Below are 26,466 nucleotides of genomic sequence, written 5' to 3' on the forward strand. Positions count from 1 at the left end.
AGCAACAAGCGATCAACGTGGCTGGGTAATGACTCTTGCAACATGCAACAATATTTGCAGCCTCACGTTGTTGCCTTTTGTGTGCAGCAGCAGCTTCTGATCTTTTACTCAAAGCGTCAACGCGCGCGGCAGTTGCAAAAAAAAAAAGAATGAAAAAAGTCAGTCAACATTTTTTATGCGCCATTTTCTTCATCATTTTTACGGTCAACAGTTGCTCAAGTCGCTTTACGAGCCAAAACAGCAGCAGCAGCAGCAGCAGCAGCAGCAGCAGCAGCAGCAACTAACGCTAATGTAATAGACAAAAGAGACAGCGCACGCTCCACCCGCTGCCCCCTCTGCCGCTTGATTTATTGCCTAAAAGCGTAGCCGGCAGCTTCGCACATATGACAAAAGAACTGCAGTTGACCAAAGGCGTTGGGCGTGGCGTTGGCTATAAATTGCAGCACATAATGAGCCGTTGAGAGATGCAAAAAACGAGAATTGCCAAAGTCTCGAAAACTAAATGACTGACTACTGTACGCTACCCACTGGTGGGTGGGTGGTCTTACGACTACTCAATAGCTAAGTTTGCTACTTAGTCTTTCAGCCTAAGCTTGCGTACATATAAATCAACTATATAGCTTAGCTTATATATGATAATAGCCGCTACCGATCGTTGGCCAAGGCGCCAACTTGCTTTCGTGTGGGCCCCCAGCTCTCAAGCTTAGAGTCTCGGCCACAGTCTGCGGCCCCCAACTGCTGGGAAAAAAGCAAAAAAGCTTAAGACACGATCAGGACGCAACAATCATCGCCTGTCCGACAGTTCGATACACACAGCTATATATACATACTTTAAAATACAGTAGGCATACGCTAAGAGCAACATTTTATTGTAGCAACATTTTTAGTTAGCAAAAGTTCAAGATTTATATATAATATATATATATATATTTAGTTAATTTAAAACCTAACTAATTGTAATTACAGGCTTAGATTTTTCGCAACGCTTAAAACATATATTTGAACTTATAAATTTGCTTATTTATATTTAACTAAAGTAAACTTAACAAGAGAGACGAAATTTCTATCCATGCATTTCTATTATGCTTCAATTTTCAAGTAAAAAAATATATTTCAATTTTAAAACAAAATTAAATTAATTATTGCTACGCTTCAGTCAAAATCAATTCTTTTAGTTAGCTAAATTTTAATTATAAATTAATCATTTTACATAAAAATTAATTATACGGTTTATATATTGTAAACACAAGACTGACTTAGCGCACGATTTAGACTGCTTGCCATATATAAAAATGATAAAACTTAGTGCAAAATTAAATATAAAATAGTTTAAAAAAATATTCAAAGCTCTCAATTGCTTTGCTTAGCAACTTTTTTCCGCTAGAGCTAGCTACATTGCTTTTATAGTTTATCTACTGTATATGCATATTTATTTTTTATATATATTCTCATTTTTTGTCCGACTTGAAGCTGAAATAGTAATTCATGTTGAATGGCTCTGCGCTGTTTGTTTGCCCCGTGTGTTGTGTTCTGGTTTCCGCGCTCTGTGGCTCTTTTATGATTTCTTTGCCGTTTTACGATTATTTTAAAGCTGTCAATAGTCAACGTGTGAGATAATTTATACGCCATAAATTTCATTGCAAGCAACCTCAGCAGAGTCTCAGAGCAGCTCAGAGCGAACTCGACTTAAAGCAAAAAAAAAAAAAGAAACTGAAACTAAAACTAAACCGCAGACAGTTTTCAGCGGAAAGTCCACGCAGCTTTGTGTAGATTTGCAGTCGGTGCTGTGGGGGGGAGGGGAAGAAAACATCATCAACAGGTTCGTTCGTTCTATTGCGCTATTTTTTTTTAAGTTTTTTTGTTATATATTTTTTTGTGAGCTGCTGTTGCTTTTGAGTTATTGTTGTTGGCCCACAATTCATTTGTGTAGCTTATCGCCTTTTTGGCTTGATTTACTGCCCCAGCAACAACAACAACAACAACAACAACAAAAATAGTAATAACAAATGCACTCAACAGGTTATTTTACACTTGACACTTGCACACAAAATGAAATAAAATAAAATAAGCTAAAAGCACTAAAAGCAGCTTTTGTCGCTGCGTTTTCTAATTATAATTTAGTTTCTTTGCTTTGTGTTTTTTTTTTTTTGTTTTCTGTTTCGCCAGCTTACACTTTTGCTTATTTATTTATTTATATATTTTTTGTTTTGGGCGCTTCCGCAGTTGAAACGGTAGCCGCACAGCCTTAGCCTATTGATTTATAACCAAAAGATTTTTGCCAAGCAACAGACAAAGCACAAAATTCGAGAGAGCGCACAACCATTAAAAATAACAACAACAACAACAACAATTTCGCAGCCAGTTGGGCTCACAATTGAGCCACTTGACGCGCTCTCACGCAGTCGCTTCACGGAGGGAGTGATAATGACCTTTAACCCAAAGAGTCCAGAGTGCCAGTGCACAGGACTGGGCATGAGACTCGACTCGACTCGACTCGACTCGACTCGCAGCCTGGACTCTCGAGAGACTGTGGAACCAAAGCGAGCAAGAAAAACGATCGCGCCGCAGATGACCGCAGCTAAATGCGATTAGTTCCGAGTGTTTCGACAGCAGCCGTCGCAAGCAGCAGCAGCAGCAGCAGCAGCAGCAGCAGTCAACAGTCAACCCAGCAAAAATGTCACTAAGCGTTTTGTATACACCAACCGAACAGAAATTGCTGTTGAAGAAAATTTGTGCTTGAACTTTTAATTTTGGCAGCTGCTTTTAGAACTATTTAGAGTTAAATTTATTGCGCTTTTGGGAATATTTTTAATCATTCAAAATAAAGTTCGATCTTCTTGCTTTAAGCAACTCTTTTATTATGTTATTAACATTTAAATATTTCACTGCATGAATGCGCATTCATTTGAATTAAAACAATTGAATTTAATTATGCAATTGATAATATTCGCTGAATGCTATATTTATTACTTGTCCGCAATTGCCTAATGCAAATATGCTAATGAAAATCAAATTGAATTAATTTCCAGCTGACTAGCTCACCAATTGAGCCATGTGGCAAATGCAATGCATGGCATTAATTCAAAATCGGCTATGAACTGCTTTTAGCATAAATTTCTCTATTGATAAATTCTTCTGGAAAAAATATTTTAGCTGCTCTTCGAAATAGAGCAATAGAACTTTTTCAATTTGCAACTTAAATTAACAAAATTCCTTTCTTGGCTGTTTCTACCGCTTTTTATGAATTATAGACGAGCTAACAAAATATTCCGCATATTTGGATTTGGCATTTGGCTTGGAAATGACTGCAGACTTTAAAAAATTTCTGTGTTCTGTGCTTTACTTCAAATATAAAATAATTTAAGGCTACGAAACAAAATTTCTTGTTGCCAGTTTTCGTCTTGGAGCGTTCTTCCAAAAGGAATAAATGTTCAGCTTATGTAATTTTTGTTGGATTTAAGACATTTCTGTTCCTTGTTCTTTATTTTACTTCAAATATAAAATAATTTAAGGCTTCGAAACAAAATTTCTTGTTCTTCCAAAAGGAAGAAAAGTTCAGCTAATGTAATTTTTGTTGGATGTGCAGTTGCTTGCTCTTTTCCCCTCTCTTTCTCTCTATCTCTTTTGCTTGCTGTGTTGCTTTTCTTCGCTAGGTTTTGTAGGCATAGCAAGTGAAGCGTTGTCGGCAACCAAGAACAAGCAGAAGAAGAAGAAGGAGAAGCAGCACACATGCAGCGGCCTTTGGAGCGGTGCGGGCGTCGTCGTCGTCGCCTGTGAAACGGACCGCCATATCATCAATAACCGAAAAACGTTCAACATATAATGATGCGTGTAATGTTGCTGCTGCTGCTGCTGCAGCAACAGAGCGCACCTTGGATCGCTCTCTTCTCTGCCTGTGTCTGTGTGTGTGTGTGTTGAGATCTTTGCTGTTGCGGCAGAACTCAATGAATGGCAATTTGTTATGCGTTTTTATTGTGCGTTTATTAATTTGATTATGGCTGCATTATAAACTTGCCAGCCAAACGATATTTATAGACACATGTGAGCGGCGGCGTGTTTGCAACATGTTGCAGGCGCCTCAGCGGCAACATTTTGATTTTGTTGTTATGCTGGGCTTGTATGCAAATTAATTAATCAAAATCACACGCATATACTACACGTCTCGTAATTATTATTGTTGCTAAACCATTTGCGGCAAAACATCAAAACGCGCAGCGCGAACAAAAGCCAAAAGAGCCAAAATATTATAAAACAAAAATCATATGTTAAAGAAGAAGCAGCGGGCGGGCGGGCAGCAGCAGCAGCAGCAGCAGCAGCAGCAGCAGCAGCCGTAACTATGTTAAATTTGTTTAACAACGAACCGTAACAAATTGCAACGCATCAGTTGATGCGGCGATTTCAACTTTGACTACTTCCAACTTCAACTTTAACTGGACGACGCGCCTACTACTCAATCCTCATCAACGATTTGCTTCAGATACGTTGGCATATGATAAAGTTGGCTCAAGGAGTTTATATAGCGTTAAGCGATTTGCTTTAGAGCTTAATATTTAGTTAATGTTTGTAATGCTGCTCTAGCTAGCAAATTGCTTTTTATTATTATCTAGAAAGTTTGAGAGTAGTAGAAAATATGAATAAAATAAAATAATTCTTTTGCTATTTTTTATCATGCAGCAAGTTTAACGTTAACAACAATTTGTTTAAATGCTGCTGTTTTATATTTTAATTCTACTTCATTTTCTTACAAAATATATTCAGCTTGTAATTTAGCTGCTTAAGTAACCAAAGTTGGAAAGTTTTCATTTTATTTTTAAATAAATTTAAATAAAATAAAAATATTTGCTTATGCTTTTAACTAATGAAAGTTAATTTTCTGCTTCATATTTTAGTTTAACATTTAGAAAGTTTGCTCTCGTTTTTTCTTGAAATGAATGCAATGCTAAACTTATTGATTACAAGAAATTCAAAACCCAAAGCAAATACTATATTTTATTTAAATTTATAAACTATATAGTTTTGAAAAATATTGTTTTGTTAGCCTTAAACTAATGAAAGTTGACATGTCTTGAATTTCTGCAGCACAGCCAAAGTTGTTGAAATATTTCAAACCAAAATCAAATGTTATTGTTGTTGTTATCAGTTGGAAATCAGAAACCGCTCAAATGGACTCGGAGCCGTTTAACGGATGTGTTGCACGCGCTGAGGTTTTGAGGCGTTGGGGCGGGGTAGCAGCAGCGACGTTTGGTAACGTTAGACTTGGTCGTTGATGCTGCTGCTGCTGCTGATGCTGTTGGGCGATAAGAGTGTTGCTGTTGTCGGTTGACTTTGCCACCCCAAATGGCGCTTGGGCTTAAGTCCAAGTGGGTGGTGGCTGATGCTGCTGCTGCTGCTGCTGCTGCAGTTGCCGCATTCAAGGTTAATGCTTTGTCACATAGCGAGAGAGAGAGAGAGAGAGAGAGAGAGAACGAAGTTGCGCGTCGAGTGAAGCGTAAGATCGTGATAAGCTATAACCGTTATAACGGTTTCTTTTTGCCTGCGCCCCAGTTTAATATTTTTTTTGCTGCTGCTGCTTCGCATAAATTGCGCTTATCAACGAGAACTCGCTGCGGCAGCTTATGCATCTAATGGACTGAGAAAGAGACAGAGAGCGCGAGCGAGAGCGAGAGAGTGAGCAAGAGCAAGACAAAGTTTTTGAGCTTGAAGAGTTCCAGAGTTCGAGTTCGAGTTCAAATATCAGTTGCTGTCAAACAAATTTTCACATGTAGTTTAGTTTATTATTAATTGCAAATTCGAGCGTCGAGCTGCAAGCGTTTAGCTATATTAGGGGGGAGTGGGTGGTAGTTGACACTGACAGTTGTGAAGTAATAAATTTGCAAAATTAATGCGAAAACCAATTAAAGGACATTGACAGAGGCGCCCAAAAGCAAACGCATGCAAATAAACAAACTGAAAAGCAAGACAAAAGCATAGGAAAGTGAGGAGGACTGGGGGGGGGCTGCGCATTTCTGATCAGCAGCATATCAAAACCAACTTGCATAATATTATTGCTTGAGCTGCAGTCGTGCGTCTGTGTGTGTGTATTTTATCAAGAAAATTGTCTGCAAATCAAAGCTAAATTCCCAAAATGCTGCTGCAGCTGTGAATTGTACGGGGCGTATGAGCAATGCAATTGCAACATTTGCGCAAATTGCCGTTTGCTTTTCCCCCTTTTCGGCATGCGCTTTATTTAGCACAAAACTTTAAACCTTTAATCGCATTAAGCGCTCTCGGGCCCCAAAGTCAGCTAACGCCAGCGCCCACAATGGGGCGTGGCACACACACACACATTCACTCTATATCTGTTTCGAAGTCTGTGGCTGCCACATTAAATATTGCAAAATGCAAATTTACAAATACATAAATTTTAAATGAATCGCCAACACCAAAAGCATTTAAAATCAATCAATGAGCTCGAAGCTCGACAAGCTGCTGCAACAATAACAATAGCTTTAGCTATAGCTATATATATATATATATATGTATATAGTCATATTATTCATTTTAAGCACACATACATGCAAACATGGCAGTCACAATTATTGCAGCACGATGGGGCGACGCGACAAAGCGACCCCAGCGACCACATCAAATGCTTTGGCTGGCGTCACTTGACTACCATTCACACACACACACACACACACACACATATTGTACATGTGTGTGTGTTAGTGTGTGTGTGCGCTACGCCATTGATATTAACAAAACAAACAAGCGATGTCAGCGGCATCAACTGTAACATCCCATGCAGCATGAACGCTTGTGGCTTTTCCCCGCTTTTGTTGTTGTTGTTGTTGTTGTTGTTGTTTTATTGCTACTTTATGAAAGGGCTTTGCAGCATATTGCAAAATATCAACTCTGTTGCAGCATATTGTGTGGCAAATAAAAATCAAAGCACTTCAGCTACTATATAAAAATATAGAAATGTTTGCTAGTTACAATTGCAATAGAATTAAATTTTTAGCACATAGTTGCTAAATAATTAGTTGTAATCATTATTTTGATAGCAGCATTACTTGTTAATTATTCAACATAATTGCATTTAGTGTATTTAGATTGGTTTCACTAATTGTAATTACTTCAAATTCTTCTATAAGAAGCATAACTGCTTAATAATTACTAGTAATTGTATAGTCATTACTTTGATTGAATTATAAATATTTTGCGCTTTGCTTGCAATTACATATAATTAAAAATTAATGCAGCATTACATTAATTTAATTTTTAAAACAATTCCAGCATTAGGCGTATTTAGTTTAATGACTTGAACCACTTTGTTTAGTGCATAACAGCTAAATAATTACTAGTAATTGTATAGTCATTACTTTGATTGTATTATAAATACTTATAATACAATTAGTTCAACATTAATGCAGCATTACTTGTTAATTATTCAAAATAATTGCATTTAGAGTATTTAAATTAGTTGCACTTATTGCAATTACTTTAAATTCTTCTGTTAGAAGCATAACTGCTTAATAATTACTAGTAATTGTATAGTCATTACTTTAAATGCACTATAATTACTTACAAATAATAAAAAAATAATGCAGCATTACTTGTAATATATTGAATATATTTACAACTAAACATTTAAAGTATTTACACTATTTTCAATTACTTCAAGAATTAAAATTTTTATAAATGTTAGGCATAACTGCTTAATAATTACAAGTAATTATAGTCATTATATGAATATATTCAGTCTTGCCTAATTACAAATAAATAAAATATTAAGGGCAGCATTACTTTTTAAATATTTATGCATTAAAATTATTTAGATTTAGATTAGTTTCGCTTATACCAATTACTTCAACTACCTTAGCTAACTTTTGTATTAAAGTTCAATACTCCAAACTAATTGCTTAAGTATTTAGTTGCACTATCATTTATTCTATTGAAATAGGCTTGCTTTTGGCTTATACGCATACAAATATAATAATATATATATAATAATATAACAAATCTAAAGTAATGCAAGGTAGCAAGCGTAGCTCTTTGTACTTTTCGCTTATCTTTTGTCCACAAGTTGCTGTTGGGGTTATATTTACAAAGCTATTAGGAGCGGCTCTGGGCTCTGGTTCGGGTTCGGGTTCGGGTTCGGGCTTGGCCGAGAACATTTGCTTAAGCTACTTTTGTGCTTACAACTTGGAAACATCTTCAGCTGCGGCATGTGCGTCATAAAAATGTAAAAAGAAACAAAATTTATATATAGATAGATAGAAATGGGCGAAAAAGAAAACGAAGGCGGCAGCTATAAATAATATGGAAAGACCTTTGGGGAGCAACAGAGGCAGCGACGAATCGACTGGTTGGGTGGTTGGGTGGACACATCACTCATACGCTAAGGTTTATCATTGGCTATCTGTCTGCTGACAAACGCAAACAGCAACAACAACAACAACAACAACAACAACAACAGCAGCAGCTGCTAAAGGGACACGAACTGACGGCGACACGAGCTTTGTGTGCAAACGAGTGGGCGCAAGTAAGCAAGCAAACCAACCACCCACCCACCCAGCCAACAGTTATAGCTACGCTAGCATAGCCACCTCTATTGCTATCTCGCTTGCACGCTGCCTGTGCCTGTGCCTGTGCCTGGGCTGTTGATATGTAAAGAAATAAAAGCAAATGTGACTGTGGCTCTCAAGCCTATAAAAATCTCTGCCCTGTGTGTCCTGACGACAATGTTGATGACGATGGGAGCCACATGCAGCGTCTCTCGACGTAGACTGATGGCAACAGCTATGAAGATGATGATGAGTATGGAAATGGGGCGCGCTGGGCAATAGGGAAATGTGATGCTGATGCTGTTGCTGATGGAAATGGAAATGTTAATGCTCGTCATATGGGCTGATCTCGAACAACCTGCTGAGCAAAAATTATGTGTCCAGCAGCGTCTCAAAGCTCTCGAGCTCAGACAGCCAAGTTAATAAGCAAGCGAGAGCGAGAGAGAGCGCGTCATGAATTTTAATACAAAAAGCAGCCAAACACACAGAACTTGTTTTGCTTGCTGTTTTTTTTTTTTTTTTTTTTGTTGCAAAAGGGGCTTGAGCTCAAGATATAAGACAACTGATAGGCAAAAGTGCGATAGCTACAGCTACAGCTACAGATACTTTTATTTTACTTTACTTTACTTTACTTTATTATTTTTGCTGCTTTTTTTTTGTTTTACTTGCGCTTTGAGTCTCTGAGGGTTGCCGCTTGGTTTTGGTTTTGGAAATATAATGGCAAAGTAAACAGTTGCGCGATGGCGACGACGACGACGACGACGACGACATTGGGAGCTCGGCAATGGCTTCTGGCTGCCGCCGCCTTCTTTGTCCAGCTACTCGATTGCAGTCCTGGCTGCCCCCAGTCCCCCGCCCTACAGCCGCGCTGCTTGCCACACGCCCCAAACGACAAGGCGTTGCGACTTTCATGTTGCTGCTGCTGCCGGCTCTGTGTATCTATCAGATACTTTATATGCATGAGTTACAGAAAAGGAGGCGTATTTTCGTATCTTGTGCGCGCATTAAATAAAAGCAACAACAAAACGAGCGCATAACACAATATAAACATAAAATTTACAAGGCTAAAATGGCTACAAAAGAAAATCGCATTAAAGCCTGGCTGGCCACATTAAAGACAAATACATAGTGCAAAATAATTATATATAAAATGCTAGTATATAAAATTGAGGCTCTTATATTGCGCATATTTATTTATTTGCATTTATTTTCTTCAATTTTGCATTTGTTTGCATTTGCTTTGTCTGGCGCTAATATCGCAACTAATTATGTAATTAAAATGTTAACAACTTGAGCGGCACAAGCATAAAGAAAACGCAGCAACAGGGCCAGCCAAACTAGGTGTTAAGTTCATATTAATATTTCAAGCGTATTAACAAACAAGCAACAACAGCAACAACAACAGCAAGAGCAAGAGCAACAAGCACGTTGACAATGTTGAACTTTGACTTGCCATGTACATAGACAACTTCCCATTATATACGTATGTGTGTGTGTGTGTGTGTGTGTGTTTGCATTTGTTTATGCTATGGCCTCAAAACTCTGTTAAATAAAATCAAAATGTCAAGTCAGTCGCTAAGCATGAATTAGAATTAGAAATGTTGAGTGCAGAAATTTAAAATTAAATATTTAAATACCAGGAGAGCAAACATATTTAGCTTATATAATTTTTATAAATATTTTAAATACACAAACTATAAAATCAAAAGGTAGCAGAAGCTTATAAATTTTATTTAAATGTTATATACAATTTTATAAGCTTTTCTTTTCTGCTAAAAATATTTTATTTCAAAATCAAACAAGAATTGTTAAAAAAATATTATTTTCCGCTTATTTTGAATTGAATTCTATTTGATTATTTGATCTAAATATTTCAAATCTATGCAGCCAACGATTTGCCAATTGATTTTGTGTTTTTTAATATTTAAATTCACTTCAAATTCATTTTACTTGCTAAACTTTGTCGACGACGCTTCTTTGCGCTTCTCATCATTTTTAAAGCCTCAAAATGTGGAGTGAAGTTTTCAGTTTTCTTTGCTCATTAGTATGCACAAATGACCGAAATGCAAGGCTAAAGGCACTGGCATTACGCATACGCCGCATCTAACCAAATGCCTGATGCTTGACTCGTCGTTCGTTCGCTCTCTCGCTCACACATTTTCATTTGGATTTTTGCATTAGATATACACAGACTAAGACTTGGAGCCACAGTCAGCCAGCGAGCAAAGCAAAGCAAAGCAAAGCAAAGCGTAGTAGACAGAAGCAAAGCAACCACAAAACCACAAGAAAAGCAGCAGCTAACAAAAAAAAAAGAAAATGAAAAAGAAAGAAATGAATGCGATTGAGCGACGGCTGCTGCTGCTGCTTGTGGCTGCCGGTTTGGATTTTCTTGCTTATGGCTTTAACATTTTAGTCACGTTTATTTTTTTGCTCGTTTTCTTATTGGGTTTTTTTTTTTTTTTTGGGGGCTTTGTGTGCTGTGGGCGGTGGCGGGCGGCTTGCGGCTTATATAGGCGTAACCAACATGGCGCAGCAGCAGCAGCAGCACAAGTGCTTTTTGGCCAAGTTGCAACAACAGAGTCCAGAGCCAGAGTCAGAGCCAGAGCTACAAAGCTGAAGCTGAGGCTGAAGCTGATTTTTTTGCGCTGATGTCGAATGAATTTTTCACAGCAACAAGAAAAAGTAAAAGAAATATAAATGTTGTTGCTGCTGCTATTGTTTATAATATTGTTGTTGTTGCTGTTGCAGCTGCTGCTGTTGCTATCGTCCATCCATGAATGCCTGCTCTTGGGCTTTCAGTCAATGCTGGGCTGACTGGCTGACTGGGTTGGCCTTTTGGGTGTTGCCGCAGCCCAGCCCAGCGAGCCATGAAGAAGCTGCTGCTGCTGCTGCTGCATTATAAATGCAGTTAGGAGTCTCTGGGACTCTGCCACACAATTATTGGCCTTTGTGTGTTGCAAGCGAGCGCGGAAAATGTTGTGCAAAATGCTTTGTACGTGCCTCAGAGTCTCCTTGCCAGCGGTCAATGGCTGCTGCTGCTGCTGCCGCACAGTGGCCAAAACAGATGCATGCAACTGCGATTGTGCAACTTCAACTTCAACTCTCAAGTCGGCAGAGTGTGGCGAGCTCAAATCATTTTGTTGACAGTGGCAGTTGCTTTGTCGCCTAGAGCGGCGGCAATTTTTCCACATCGTTACATAAATTTCGATGCTGAGCAACCGGTAGCCAACAATATTTAAATTGCCAGCAACAGTCGCTTAAATTAATAAACTAACACGCACTTTTTTTGTTGATGCATGCACTTTAAATATTTAACTGTTTAGTCATTTAATTATTTTTGAAACAGCTGCGCTCGCTTTAAATTCTCATGCAGCAAATATTTTCTATATAGAAGCGGCAGCAGCTGTTGCTTGAATTTCGTTGAAAACTTATTTTGCGCACAGGCACAGGCACAGGCACAGGCACAGGCGACGCCTTAAAAATATATAAAAATAATAATAATAATATTTAAGAGTGAGGCAACCGTTTAACCAGCGCAAGAGCTCAGGCGCAATCTTTTTAGCAGCCACTGTGGCTGGCTGCCTGTCTGCTTCACTTCACTTCCAGTTTCAGTTTCAGTTTGGCTTTGGGTTTGAGTTTGGGTTTCGGGCTCTTGGGCTTGGGCTCGGGCTTGGGCTTGGGCTTCGAAGTTTAGGCCTGTGTGTCGGTCGTTTGGTCGTTCTGTCTATAAACGTCTATAGACGTTCATTAAAAATTGTCTGCAGCGGCATAAAATGATTGATAACATCCGTCAATTTTGACATATGCGCGCTGCGCTCTCTCGCTCTGCCGCTGCCGCTGCCGCTGCCTCTGCCTCTCTCGCGCTCTTCCTGCCCCATTAGTTGCAAGACAGACTTGCAAAAAAAAAATGAGTCAATTCGTCAATCAATCAGTGTGTCAGTTGCTCATTTATAATGGCGAGCGAGTGGCTGTCGCTTGTTTGCTGCAGCGCTCGTCATTTGTCCAGCAGTCGTCCACAGGGCGTATGAGCAATGCGCGTCTGTTTGCCTTTAATAGCATTATTAATGCGACTAGCCTGAGCCTGAGCCTGAGCCTGAGCCTGAGCAGCAGCAGGATGTGAGGACATGCGACACGCCCATACGCCTACCAAACAACAAAATAAAAAAACGTAACAAAACTTTTTCAATGAAAATAAATTTCACACACACAAGGACAGACGGACAAACGGACGTACAGGCTTTATTTTTTTTTTACCTGTGCCACGCCCATACGCCCATGCTTAAATATGCCCCATGGGCGCATACAAAAAGTTTCTTCTTCTTGCTGCTGCTGCTGCTGCTGTTGGTCTTTGCCCTTTTGCCCATTGACTGATTGACTGGAGCAAGAAATTTTGTCGGTAAGCGCAGCCCTGCGGGTTTTTGTTTGGCCAATGCCAATGCCGCTTAAAAGGCTTGGCGTCTATCATTATCCGGTTGCAGTTATCGGGGTGTGCGTCACGCCTTCCAGAACAACGAAGCAGCCAGGCAGCCCCAATTGGCCTGCGGGGTGGCTCAAGCTTCAGCTGAAGCAGCAGCAGCTTCAACTTCTCATTCACAATTCAAAGTTATTCACTTGCGAGCAATATGCCACTCAGTCGGACACTCAGTTGTTCTTGTTGTTGCTGGCAATTAAGGTAGAGGTGCAAATGAGTGGACAGCCCCAGGAGCTGCCACTGTGTGTGTGTGTGCGTTAGCTAAATTTATACAAGTATCTAAGCTTAGCTCACGCTTTGGCCCTTTTACAATTTGCTGCTCTGACTTTTGTGCATTCGTTAACGTTTAACTGTATTAGTGTTAGTGTTAGTGTGTGTGTTAGCTGCACATCAAATGTTTGCGTACAGCCAAGCATTGCTCATTTGCTCACACACACACACACACACACACATTAACTAATGCATGCTTAATGAGCTTTGCTTCTTACTCAAACCGAAGGCCACACGTTGGCCCCAGCGAGGTGCTAATTTGTGCCTCAAAGGATTTTGGCGCACTCACTCGAGAGGCGAACACACACACACACACTTATATATATAATCACAAAGGTCAACAAAAGGCGACACGCATCAACATTCAACACTTTTGTAATTAACTAAAACTAAAACTAAATATAGCACAATGTGCTTGGAAATTAAATAAATAAAAATGAAGTTGAGTAAGTTTTAAATTCAATGCAATAATAATAAATTTGGCTTAAATTTGTGCGACTAACTATACTTAGCATAAAGTGCAGCTTGTTGCTTTAAACTTAAAGCCTAATTAATTAAGCTGCTAATAAAAACAAAATCTTTTGACTATTTAATTGCTTTTTATATATTTATTTAATGAAATAAACTGAAACTCATTGCGCTGCTTTAGACTTGCAGCTACTTACAATTGAAACTAAATGCTTGCCAAATAAATTTGTAGCATAAATAAAATAAAGTAATTCGCACTTATAATGCGCATAAGCTTACAATGTTTAATAATTTAATAAACACAGTCAGCTATAAAAAGTTGCCCAAGTCTGACTGCAGTGTAAAGTTAAAAGCTGCTGCCTTTTGTTTGTCTGACTGACCTAATTAAAAAAAAATTATATATTCTTTACTAACTTTCGCCTTGTTTTTTCTTCTACTATTTTTTGCAGGACGCAGCGAGCCGCCGGTCGGCGTTGGCGATCCCTGTGCTGGCTGCAACAAGCCCATATTGGATAAGTTTCTATTGAACGTGCTGGAGCGTGCCTGGCACGCGTCCTGCGTCCGATGCTGCGAGTGCCTGCAGCCGCTGACAGACAAATGCTTCAGTCGCGAATCAAAGCTGTATTGTCGCAACGATTTCTTCAGGTGAGCGCAAATGGGAGAATCACACACACAACAAATCAATCAATCAGCTAAGCAAAGTGAAGTCAATTAACATTCGAGTGGCCGGCCAAGTGCTTTGCATAGAAAATATTTTAATTGAAAATGAAATAGGGACAGCAATAGAAATCAATTAACAAGCAAAATGCAATCACATAAGAGAAAATAGTTGGGTGTATTAGAATATTGTGCACATAAATAGTTATTTTTTAGATTTGAGTGTGGAAATTCAAATTTCTACAATTAAATGCATATGAGCTGAGCATAGAGCTAGCTTTATGCCGAATTTGATGTCGCTAGCTCTTACTAGTCGCTAGTTCTTGCAGCTCATACAGACGCCAAGACAGACAGATATAGCTGCATTGCTGCTTGATTTAATAAAAATGCAAAGAAAGTGCTTAAGATATATAGTTTGTATATAAAATATTGTATTATAGACTTGCGTATTATAGACTTGCGTGTGGAAATTCAAATTTCTACAATTAAATGCATATGAGCTGAGCATAGAGCTAGCTTTATGCCGAATTTGATGTCGCTAGCTCTTACTAGTCGCTAGTTCTTGCAGCTCATACAGACGCCAAGACGGACAGACATAGCTGAATTGCTGCTTGATTTAATAAAAATGCAAAGAAAGTGCTTAAGATATAAAATATTGTATTATAGACTTGCGTAAGCAAATTAATATTTAAAACATAAACAAAAGCTAAGCTGAGAGTAGAAGTATCTACTGTCCAAATTAGAAGTCGCTAGCATTTATAGTTTTTAAAATCTTGTGGCTCATACATACAAAGTTCATAAAAAACTGTACCAATCAACAGGCAACAATTTGTATGTGTGTGAACAGCTCGCTTAATTATTATACTGGAAATTAACACATTTGGCTGACTGTCTCTTCTTCTTCTTTGTTGCAGACGTTACGGCACCAAGTGCAGCGGCTGTGGCCAGGGCATAGCTCCATCTGATCTGGTGCGTAAACCAAGGGATAAGGTTTTCCATTTGAATTGCTTTACCTGCTGCATTTGCCGCAAGCAGCTGAGCACAGGCGAGCAGCTTTACGTGCTGGACGACAATAAGTTTATCTGCAAGGACGACTATTTGCTGGGCAAGGCGCCATCCTGCGGCCATAACTCGTTAAGCGGTAAGTTGTGTGCCCCCAAATCAGCTGGGGGCTTATTTTGTTGTTGCATGCGTTCAATTGATTGTGCAGCTTTTGTTTTGTTGTGCTTTGTGTTTGGGCTACACACTAATGCTATCAGCAATAGGCACTAAATTGCGTATACGCCAGCATGGGCAGACTCGTTGACGCTTTGGGTATATTTAGGCGCAATTTGCGTTAGACAATTGTGCAACGTGCCGCACATGCAACAAAAATATTTGAATTTTTCACCACCACCAGCAGCAGCAGCAGCAGTCGCTCGCGCTCGCGCTCGCGCTCTCGCATTTGTTTGCACTAATTGTTTATAGTTTAATATGGAAATATTTGGCATACAAATTAACGTGGGGAAACAAACGTTTTAGCCAAGGCAGTTTGTTATGCTAACTCTGTCCAACTGTTTAGTGTTGTTGCTGATAATGCGCTTTGTTGACTTTTAGCAGCGGCTCAGGCGCTCAAATAACCACAAAATTTTTACAAATTATTTTTATACAAATTCCATTTGCCAAAGCAGCAGCTAAGCGCGAGAGCTAAACGCTTGGCAAATATTTACACAAAACGCCAAGCGTTGCATAAATAAAGCAAAGTCATGCATAAGATACACACACACACGCACACACGCGCACACACGCATTGAATTTTGATGAAGTTTACCTGTAGTTTACAATGCGTAGCCCACTTTGCTTGCGAGTTTAAGGCAAATTTTGAAACACTTTAAAGTTGGCATAATTATTGTCGATGTGTGTGCTAATTAAAGCTTTAAGTGTGCGCACGCTCTCGCTCTCTCTCGCTCTCTTTCGCTCTCTTTTTGTTGCTGTCATACGCAGCAACGCCTCGAAATACCTTCAATTTCATTTGCATTTTATTTGCAAATTTTTAACGCTCGCTTGCCATAATTTAAAAAATGTTTACAGCTTCGACTGCTGCTTGTTGTTGTTGTTGTTGTTGTTGTTGCTGTTGGCAAAATATTTTTGTAGCATACTTAGCGTCGGTAAATATTTCAACGCTGCCATTTTTGTTGTCCTGCGCTCGCTTGAACTGCAGCTTGTTGAACTTTTTTTTTTTCTTAAGCTGGGGCAAGCGACGTCACGAGTGAGAGAGCAAGCGCCAAGCAAGAGCGAGAGCGAGAGCGAGAGCGCATTTGGTAGTCAAAGAGCGTTAAGTTTAGCAGCTGCGCATTGCCCGAAAGTCTCGCCATGGCCTTTGCTGGCGTCTGCGCAGCTTGCGTCGCTGTCGACGCTGACGCCAGCGTCAGACGCTTGCTGCCTTTGCCTTTGCCTTTGATTTTAGCCACAAAATGGCTGCACATTGGCCATAACTTTATGTTGATTTCCCCCAATAAGTAGGCAATGATTTTTGTATTTATTTAAAAACTAAAATTAATGTTTTTAGTGCTTGCAGCAACTGCTGCTGCTGCTGCTGCTTGCTCTCGCTGTCTATTTGTTTTTGTTTACAATTTTGCTGCGCTGCGCGTCGACAGCGGCAGCGACGTCGCTTTTGCGCTGTCGACGGCGACGCCGACGCTGACGTCACAGAGCCAAGCGCAGGTCATTAATGTTTTGATTTTAATTGCGTTAATTACGTGCAACGGATTTTTCACTTAGCGAACCGAAATACAACAACAAGTTGCAAGTGCCGTCGGTAAATTGCGCATACGCCATGTGTAAAGATAAAGCAAAGCAAAGCAAAGCAATGTATAACAAATCGGTGAGCTATAGTCGACATAAGCAGCTGCGTAAACATTAAGTTTAGTTTAAAATTTGAAAAATTTCTTGCTAAACTAAAATTGTTGCCTTTAATTGCCAACAAGGTCACACACACACATGCATGCGTATGTATGTATGCGTGTTTGTAACTGAGATTGAAGCGCTTTGATATAATAAAACAAAAGGCGAGCACATTATGTGACTTTTATTTGAAGCGCTTGTTGCGCCACGCTTGGGGCAAGGTCAAAAGCTTAGCGCGCTAATTATTGTTGCTCAATATAAATAAACGCATTTGTTGACTTCATTTACGAAAGTTATATAATTCGCATAAAAGTTGAGAGGTGCGCAAATTTTACAATTACAAATTTTATATGCAGCATTTCTATCCATATTCTATATATACAAAACTCACAGCCCGATCGAGAGACGTGAGCTTGGTACTGCAGACTTTATAGATAGAACTATAGCTCTATATATCAATGAGTAATAGAATATTATAGCATTTGCACGCGTTGTAACGCTTCCATGTCTGTGCGTTCGGGCGGATACCCCTCGCCGGTCAAAGGATTGCAAGCTGTGGCCAGGCAGGCAGAGGCGGAGGCGTTAAGTGAACGCTGCGCGATATATTTTTAGTAAGTTACACACCTGTGTGTCCAGCTGGCTTGCGTGTTTGAAACAATTTATAAATATTTATACCATCGCCTGTGATGGGATTGCGTCGATTTCTAAATGCGATTTGCTGCTGTTGAATCTGCTGCTCCAATGGCTTTGTGGGCTCGCCAGCGCTCTCGGCGATCTCGGCGATCTCTGCTGCTGCTGGCTCCTCAGCTGCCTGCTGCTCTGGCTCAGCTGCAGCTGCTTCAATTGGCGTTGCGGTTGCGGTTGCTGCTGCATAGTAAAAGCTGCAGCTTAATAGCAACAACAATTGGCTAGTGGCTACTTACGCTCCATTTTGTTCGATAAATTGTGCGTTATATAAATGTAACTTAAAAATTTGAAACGTTTACAAAATTGTTATAAATTATTTTGTTGTGTTGTGCTGAATTTTGTAAAATGTAATGAGAAATGTTGAAGCGGCGCAGCTTGAAGTGAACTAAACAAGTGAAATATGCCGCAGCGACTGCTTAGGCAATTCAATTTATAAAAAATAAAATATAAGCAGCTATTGCTTAGTTCTAAAGTTCTATATACGCAGCTGTAGCTAGTGCAGTAACTAGTTGCTATATTTTTAAAGCATTTGACAATTTCTTTTAAATATTCTATATAAGAATATTTATCAAACTGCTGCTCTAGCTAGTTGGCATATTAAAGACAACTGCCCAACTGTTTTGCATTGCTGTTGGCTAAAACATTTGAGGGCTCAACCCTTGCAAAATAAACGCAGCCAAGCATATTTTTAAATTGTCTGGCTCTGCTCAGATGCAGATAAGCAGCTGCTAATGCTGTTGCTGCTGCTGCTGCTTGTGGCTGCTGCTGCTGCTGCTTAAAGCTTAAAGCGCACATTAAAGCGCCGCCAGTCAGTGCTCAGTTTACTGGGGGAGGGGGGGGGGGGCAAAGTTCAGGCGCACAGTTTTACAGTTAAGAGTTTACTGCCTTGCAGCTTATCAGCTGCGGCCCCAAATGGGGACTGACTCTAGCTATTGCGCTCTCACTCCTGCACTCACATTGTTATTGTTGTTATTTTATTGTTGTTGTTGGCACATGAAAAATACCGCAGATTTACGGTTGTCGTTTGGGCGTTGCGCACACACACACACACACATATAATAAAACACGCATACGCAGACATGTGCGCCTGCCCGCCGCCCCACCACGCAGCGCTTTGTATTCACTTTTTTTTACTCTTTATTGTTGTTGTTGTTTGACCATTGCTTACTATTTTTATTTGCAGTTTCAGTTTCAGTTGTTGTTGTTGTTGTTGTTGTTGCTTTGGGTGCTCGTTTCGGTCAGTTTGTTGTATTTTATGTGGCGGTTTTTTTGGTCGTCGTGCTACGTTTATGTGTGCGTGTGTGTGTGTGTGTGAAAAGGGAAAAGAGCAGAAGAAGCAGCAAAACCGTTAAAGTTTATTTGACATTTACTTGGGCTATTTTTTATTTTTATGACTCTCTGGGTTACTTTTTATATACAACAAGGCAAGGTCCAAGCCAATGCGGCCACAGCCTCCATAAACCCAATAGGCACCCAACTCCAGCCTCAGCCTCAGCCTCAGCCTCAGAGCTACAAGTCCAGCAGCATTTACCGCTTTACTCGCATTTTTTTGCTCAACGTATTTTTTATTTTATGATTTTTGGCTTTCTTATTTATTTCGCAGCTTCTCTTTTTTTCTTTTTTTTTTTTGTTTTGCGGCAATAAATTTGCGGCTATTTTTCGCTTCACACACGAGGCAAAGAAAAAGTTTGATGCTGATAGCGTCAAAGCTAAAACCAATTCACAGACGCCGCCATACGTAAATCATTTGCCAACTATTTTGCATAAAAACGCACCACCGACATTATGAGACCCAGCATAATAGCCAAAGCGCTTAATATTGAGTTTACGATAAGCATTGGCGTAGTTATGAAAATTCTAAAATAAACTACGCATAAGTATGTAGCTACATATGAAATTTGCTGGCTCTAGCGCTTACAGTTAAGCAAATCTAACTGTTCATACAGTCAAAAAGACAGTCACAGTCACGCTCTAGCGGAAGTGTCGCCATTTTTTTTTGTTGCTGTTGCTAGCAATAAATCATAGCGCTGCTTTTTCGGTTAAAATATAAAAATGAGTGAGTGAGTGAGTGAGTGAATGAGTTATTGACGGTAGCTGCTTAGGCACTTGCACTTGTTGGCTGATAAATCATTTAAAGTTATTAGCCCTGTAAGCAAAAACAGCAGAACTCATGTTAGATAAATTGCGAACTTTATGTTTATGTTTAAAAATAAAAACACAAAGCCTAAGCACAATTGAGTTATAAAAATAATAAACAAAACACTTTGTAGCGCAAAATTGAGTGATAAGTATTTGTTTATGATTATTATAACTTGTTTACTAACCAAGCAATTATTTTAAATGAGCGCCAAAGTGTTAAAATAAGCAATAAAAAATAGCTAAAAAAAATTTTAATTTAGTGCAAAAGTCACAAATGTATAACAAAGCAGCATATATATATATATATATATATATAGCTTGAGATTTTTAGCATAATTTGTTGCATTTATTTGCTTAATGCTTAATAAATATATTAAAACATTAATATGTATTTAATGCATATTCATTGGCTTACTTATTGCTTATTTTTAAAAAATGTATATAGCTGCTTATTTTATAAATTTAAGCTATGTATACAAATAATTTGCCAATAGTGTCAAATTTATTAAAAATATTTAGACAACATATAAAACTTTTACAAGTAAGTCCAACATTTATTTAGCTCTGGCCTAAAGTTGCCAAAGCGCTATAAATTATTTAAATACATGCGCTCTCTCTCTCTCTCTCTCTCTCTCACTCTCTTGCTCTTTCTATTGTCGTAACCTGTACGCTTGTGCTATAGATTTGATGATATTTGATGCGACTTGTAAGTCAGTTTGGGTTTTAGGTTTGAGTTTGAGTTTGGTTTATGGGCGCTTGAACTTAATGACAGCCCAAGCCGTAGTGCGAGCGAGACAGCGCGATTGAAACAATAACATTTTAGTATCTAACATCAAATTGTTTGTTTGGTGTAAATTTCAAGGCGTTAAAACTAGAGCGGTCAAGTCTCTATAGCAGTTATTAGCGAGTTGTGTTGCTGTCCACATAAATCTTCAATCAAAAATTTGATTGGCCGTTAACGAGAGTTGTGTTGCACTCGAGAAAAAGTTGTGTGTGGCATGCAACACACTTTGCTGCTGCCATGTGGCCTATAAAACTGCCAAACTTGTTGTTAAAGTTGCTGCAGCTTTGGGCTTTTGGGGTGTTAAGAGTTTAAGGTATTTATACTGCTGCTTCTTCTTCTTCCTTTTTTGGGTCGAAACAAACATTCTTTGCAAGCCATGTTAAGATGGCCAGCTGGCCAAGATTTACGACAAGTCCAACTCCACCCCAGCCCAGCGCATAGCTCTTGGTGTCCAAACGTGTAATCGTGTCATATTTCAAGCATGGGCAACCATTTTGAAAAGCAGCTGGAAACTAGCAGAGTCAAAAGAGAGCGGCGCGCCAAAATAAAAAAAAAAAAAAAGAGCAACACATATCAACTAACTAGCAACAGCAACAAAAGCAAGAAGCGCAACCCCGAGGCTCTAGCGCAGAGATAAACGCGACGCTAGCGCCAACTGCGCTGCTGACAGCAGCAATAGCAACAATAAAAAAGGAGGGCCGGCGGCAGCAGCAGCAGCAGCAGCAGCAAAAAATCCAGAGCGAGATAGCGTCAACAAAAACGCGAGAAAGTTATAGAGCAGCCAGAGCGCCCAGAGACAGCCAAAGAGAGTGAGATAGCTATAGCGAAAAATAAAGAAAGAAATAAAAGCCAAAGCGCAAAAAAAACGTAAAAAGAGCGTGTGACTGAGAGAGCGAGAGAGAGAGAGCGAGCAGCAGGCTTAAGCTGCCGCCCGCCCGTTTGGGTGGGTGGTTTGGTTGGTTCGTTGGTTTGATTTGGCGGATCTGGCGTTGGCGGCTCTGAACTAAGAAAACAACAACAGCAAAAATAGAAACGAAACGAAGCGAAACAAAAGAATTGTGCACGGGCTGTGTGGATGCTGCCAAATGGAGTTGGAGGGAGGAGTGGGGTTGAGTGTTGAGGTCGCAGGCACAAATCCAACTGTCGAAACCAAAAGCACGCAAAGGCGTCTGAGAGCTGCAGGTGGCGTTTTGTAAAGCTGCCAGCCGAAATGCCAGAGAGGGGGTGGGGTTGGGGGTTGGGCATGTGTGTGTGTGTGTGTGTGCTTGACAAAGTTCAAATCGGGAGCAATGTATTGGACTGGCGGCAAGCCCTGCTGAATGATATAGGGTGCCCAGGCATAGAGAATGAACCCTCATGCGGTGGAGGGTTCTCCCAGCTTAGGTGAGGTGGGGTGTGGTGTGGTGTGGGGTTTCTTTGCTGGTGTGAAGATGTGTGCTACGTGCTACTAGTAGTAGCTATGCCAAAATACTGCTATTGAGGTTATGTATACAAAACGGAAACGGAAATGTGCTGAGCTTTGTGCACAAAATGTCTGTAGGATCTAGAGCGTGCGAAAGAGACAGCAAGCGCCTAGCTTAAGGCCACAGCCACAGCCACAGCACACAAAGCTGGCTAAAAGCTTAGAAATGTGAAAAATACAAAATCGATTTTGCATTTTCTTTTTCTGCTGCTGCTGCTGCTGCTGCTGCTGCATGTTGGCCATAAATAAAATACAATAATGGCCAGCAGCTCAGCTCAGAGCTCACACACGTTTTGGTAAGAGTGGTGGGGGGTTCGCATTTTTATGCTGGCTTGGCTTTAAGGCCCGCAAAGCTTTTTGCCTGCAGGCCAACATCAGCTCAGCTTTCTTTTGATGTTGCTGCTGCTGCTGCTGCTGCTGCTGGCTTATAACTCTTCAAATCGCCAGCCAGCCAGACATTAACTAGACTAACTTTAAGCTATCTTTGCATACATTAAATTGCCAACATTAAAGTTCAAACAGTAGCTACGAAGCAATGAGAAAACTTGGAATTGCATAAATTTCACATTACAAAGCAAAGCGAACAATTTTGATAGCAGCGCTTAACTTAATTATTTAAATAAATTAGTCATTAGTATTATAAAAAGATGCCAATAGAAAAAAAGTAACAGCAGCCCAATTGACAGCTTAGAGTTCAGTTTAGCTTTTGCTTTTAGTAAAAAATTCCACAATTTCTACAGAATTTTCATAATAAGCTGCTAATTGAACTGCCTCAGTTGCTGCTCAATGCAATTGGCCTAACTAACTTTAAGCAGTTTGCATTTAGCAGCAGCTACTTATATTATGACTACTACAGTCAGCTGCATATGTATTGTGACAAAGATTTGGTATTTAATGCTATAGAGCAGAACTTGAACAATAGACAATAGTTGAATTTATTCGATTGCAAGTTATAATAATTTATATTTAGTTTTTATAAAAATATATTTTATTTAAAATTAAGTTATATTTTTGAAACTTAAAACAAAATATTTAAAAAACATTGCATTTAATACAATATAATTTAAAATTTTTGCAATTTGCTTAAATTAATACTTGAGCAATTTATATAAAACAAATGCAAAATTTTAGCTTTAAAAATTCGTATGACAAATGCTTAAACAATTCGCTAAAAATGCGCTAAAGATGTTTCATTTAATATAATAATATATAGAATATAGAACATATTTCATCTTTGCTCAAATTCATACTTGAGTATTTGTTTATAGTTTATATAAAAACAAATGCAAACTTTTAGTTTTAGAAATTCGTAATCGTAATCAAACTTAGAACAAAATGCGCTAAAGACATTTCATTTAATACAATATAATGTTGTAATAAAATAATAATATATAGAAAATAAAAAATATTTCATCTTTGCTCAAATTAATACTTGAGCATTTGTTAATAATAAAGCCAAACTTTTAGCTTTCAAAGTTAGCGCAGCAACCAAAGCAAAATTTGTATTTGTCAAAATACTTTTAGCTCAACTACGTGTGTGCGTATATATATATGAGCAGCTGTAGCGCATATTCATTGGCTTGACAGGCACAACATGAGGCTGCTGCTGCTGCTGCTGCTGCTTGCATATTGCTGACATATAGTCTGAATGCATAAGCTGTCAGCTGTGGCTTTATAGTTGTAGTTGATCCCTGAGCCTGAGCCTGAGCCTGGAGCCGAAGCCGAAGCCTTGCGAAAATAACTGAGTAAAAAGTAGCTTAGGCAAGTTGGGCTTAGACTTGCAGCTGGGCTGGGCTGTGGAGGGAGGGGGGGCAGCTTCTTGGCTGCTGCAGTTAGTTTTAGCCTTAGCCTAGGCGCTGTGGCTGTGGCTGCGGCTGTGGCTGCGGCTGTGGCTGCGGCTTTGGCTCAGTTTGGATTTGGTGTTGAAGCCCGCAGCAGTTGGCGCGCAGTTTTTATGTTTTATTTTATACCTAGAGAGCTGCGGCTTTATTTTTACAGCCACTTTAAAGCTATTTTTAATGGTCTTTTACTCGAGTTAGTTAGACGCTGTTAGAGTGAGACAGCAGCATTTGTTTTATTTGCTTTCGCTTAGCGTTTTTTTTTTTTGGTTTTGGCTTTACCAAGTCCAAGTCGAGACTTTTTGACGTGGCGGCTTCTCGTAATGCGCGTGAAAATAAAGTTTTTCGCTTGAAAAAACGTTAAATAGCGGCTATAAATGAAAAACTAGGCAATAACAAACTGCAATTGCTGCCAGAGCAGAGCAGAGCGAGTGCGAGAGGGGGAGGGGTGGGGAGTCTATTTGGCATGCATGAGTCATTTGCCTAGCCCAAGACTCGAAGTGACTCAGTTGCAGTTGGAGTCGATCAGTCGAGCAATTCAATATTTATTGCTGATAAGGCAACTCAGTCAGTCAGTCAGTCAGTCAGTCATTTGAGCTGCAAATGTGGGTCAAGCTAAATCTCCAACTGCGTGTTTTTGTGCTTAAAAAAAAAAAAAACAAATAGCAACGTATTTAATTTTGTGGCTAACAAAGCGCCTGGCATTGTAAAGTTTATGTGGCAAGTTTGTTTGGAGCTGCGGCACCTGCCACTGCCGCATAAATTTGCACAGATTTCACATACGTGTGCATGTCTGTGTGTCTGTGTGTTGGCCATAAAACTCAGCAAGCTGTGACAATTTCACGGGCGTATTCAACTTTAGTCATGCCCACGCGTCGCTTTGGGCCGGCGCTTTGCCAAATGTCACAAATGATAAACGCAATGAGCATAAATAAATGCGAGTAAATAACGTGTGCACAAAAGAAAGCGAAAGAAATACAGCAAGACAGAGACATGAACGCAGCCACTGGAGCTAAGAATTACGAGTCAGCCCCAGCCAAACAGCCAACCAACTTATTTATTAGTGTCACAAATCGTTTAAGCCCAAAATTTGCGATAAGCAACTACAACAACAACAATAAAATCGCCAAGATATATGCACAATGTCTGGCTAAGGCCAAAGCGCAGTTAGCACAAAGTTGATTAAGAGCATAAAATATAAATTACATATATAACATTTTATTTTAATTTTTTTTTATTATTATATAATAAATAATTATAACTATTGTAGTAAATATTTATATATTTTTTTATAGGCTGCATAGCATTTTATTGTTGTTGCTGCTGCTGCTGTTTTCAGTTGTAGAGCAATAAATATTAAAATATATATGCTTGCCTCTATTTTTAGCTACTTTCAAACATATATATTTTGATTTATTGCATTTTGCTATAAAAAAGCGCAAAACTTTGAGCTAGTTAGTCATAGATTTTTATTTCTTTGCATGCAGCAAAGAAAATTAATATTCTTAACTTTAGTTAGCTAATGAAATTAGACTTATATTAATTGCAATTAAATTATGCAAAGCTAAAACGAATAATTTTGAGCTTAAAGCAATTATAAAATTTTCAAAATATATTATTGAGTTATATTTTTTGATTATAACAAAATCAAAACAAAATAACTGCTGCATTTTTATATAAAAAATTTAGTTATAGATTTGATTTTAGACTACTTAGCTAGCCAATTCTTAGCTTATATATCTAGTGCTATATATGCAGTACATACGATATATAAATATTATTGGGGCCAGTGGGTTAAACATGCCATTCATCAACTGCAAAATATGTCAGAATCGTATAGCCAAGAGAGCATACAAAATATAACTGACAGACAATTTATGTAGCAAAACTATAACAACAATTAGCAACAACAATAAGTTCGCCGCCTCGCATGTGTGTGAAAATGTTTTTTTTTGTTTTGTTTTTGCTTTGAAATTGATACGTTTGACAGGCATCAAAACAAAACAACAAGATTGCAGCAAAAAAACAAAATAATAAAAATAAATAAGGTAACAAATGAAGGCCGTTTGCAAAATAAAAACACAAAAAACTTGAGCGCTTGAGCTTGTTTTAAGTTATTTGATTTTGGTTAAACAAATTGTTGTCAACCCGCGGAGCGACCACACAGCAGGATATAGTTTATATATCTGCATGAATTGCAAATGAATTGATGCGCTTTGTTGACTTTTGTCAATTGGGATTATGGCCATGCCCATGCCCAT

General features: G+C 39.0%; 2 protein-coding genes across 3 annotated transcripts in view; one reads left to right on the forward strand and one right to left on the reverse strand.

Annotated features, from left to right (window-relative positions):
* Positions 1–26,466, forward strand: part of LOC108607165 (LIM/homeobox protein Lhx1) — a 50,988-nt gene that overhangs the window by 2,087 nt on the left and 22,435 nt on the right. The window contains exons 2-3 of the mRNA XM_017997816.2: positions 14,205–14,400; positions 15,327–15,553. Of these exons, the coding sequence (XP_017853305.2) occupies positions 14,205–14,400; positions 15,327–15,553 (423 nt within the window). The remainder of the gene's footprint in view (positions 1–14,204; positions 14,401–15,326; positions 15,554–26,466) is intronic.
* On the reverse strand, positions 17,564–18,335 carry LOC108607166 (maker347). 2 transcript variants are annotated; one of them, XM_017997818.2, is made up of 3 exons: positions 18,219–18,335; positions 17,920–18,159; positions 17,564–17,848 (listed from the first exon to the last, which is right to left on the reverse strand). In XM_017997818.2, exons 1-3 carry the CDS (start codon positions 18,223–18,225, stop codon positions 17,769–17,771), a joined length of 327 nt encoding a protein of 108 aa, XP_017853307.1. In that variant the 5' UTR covers positions 18,226–18,335; the 3' UTR covers positions 17,564–17,768. The 2 variants fall into 2 exon arrangements, with proteins under 2 accessions (XP_017853307.1, XP_017853306.1); XM_017997817.2 differs by having other exon boundaries at positions 17,565–17,848; positions 17,920–18,162.

Source organism: Drosophila busckii, chromosome X, assembly GCF_011750605.1.
Source record: "Drosophila busckii strain San Diego stock center, stock number 13000-0081.31 chromosome X, ASM1175060v1, whole genome shotgun sequence".
Taxonomy (NCBI): Eukaryota; Metazoa; Arthropoda; class Insecta; order Diptera; family Drosophilidae; genus Drosophila; species Drosophila busckii.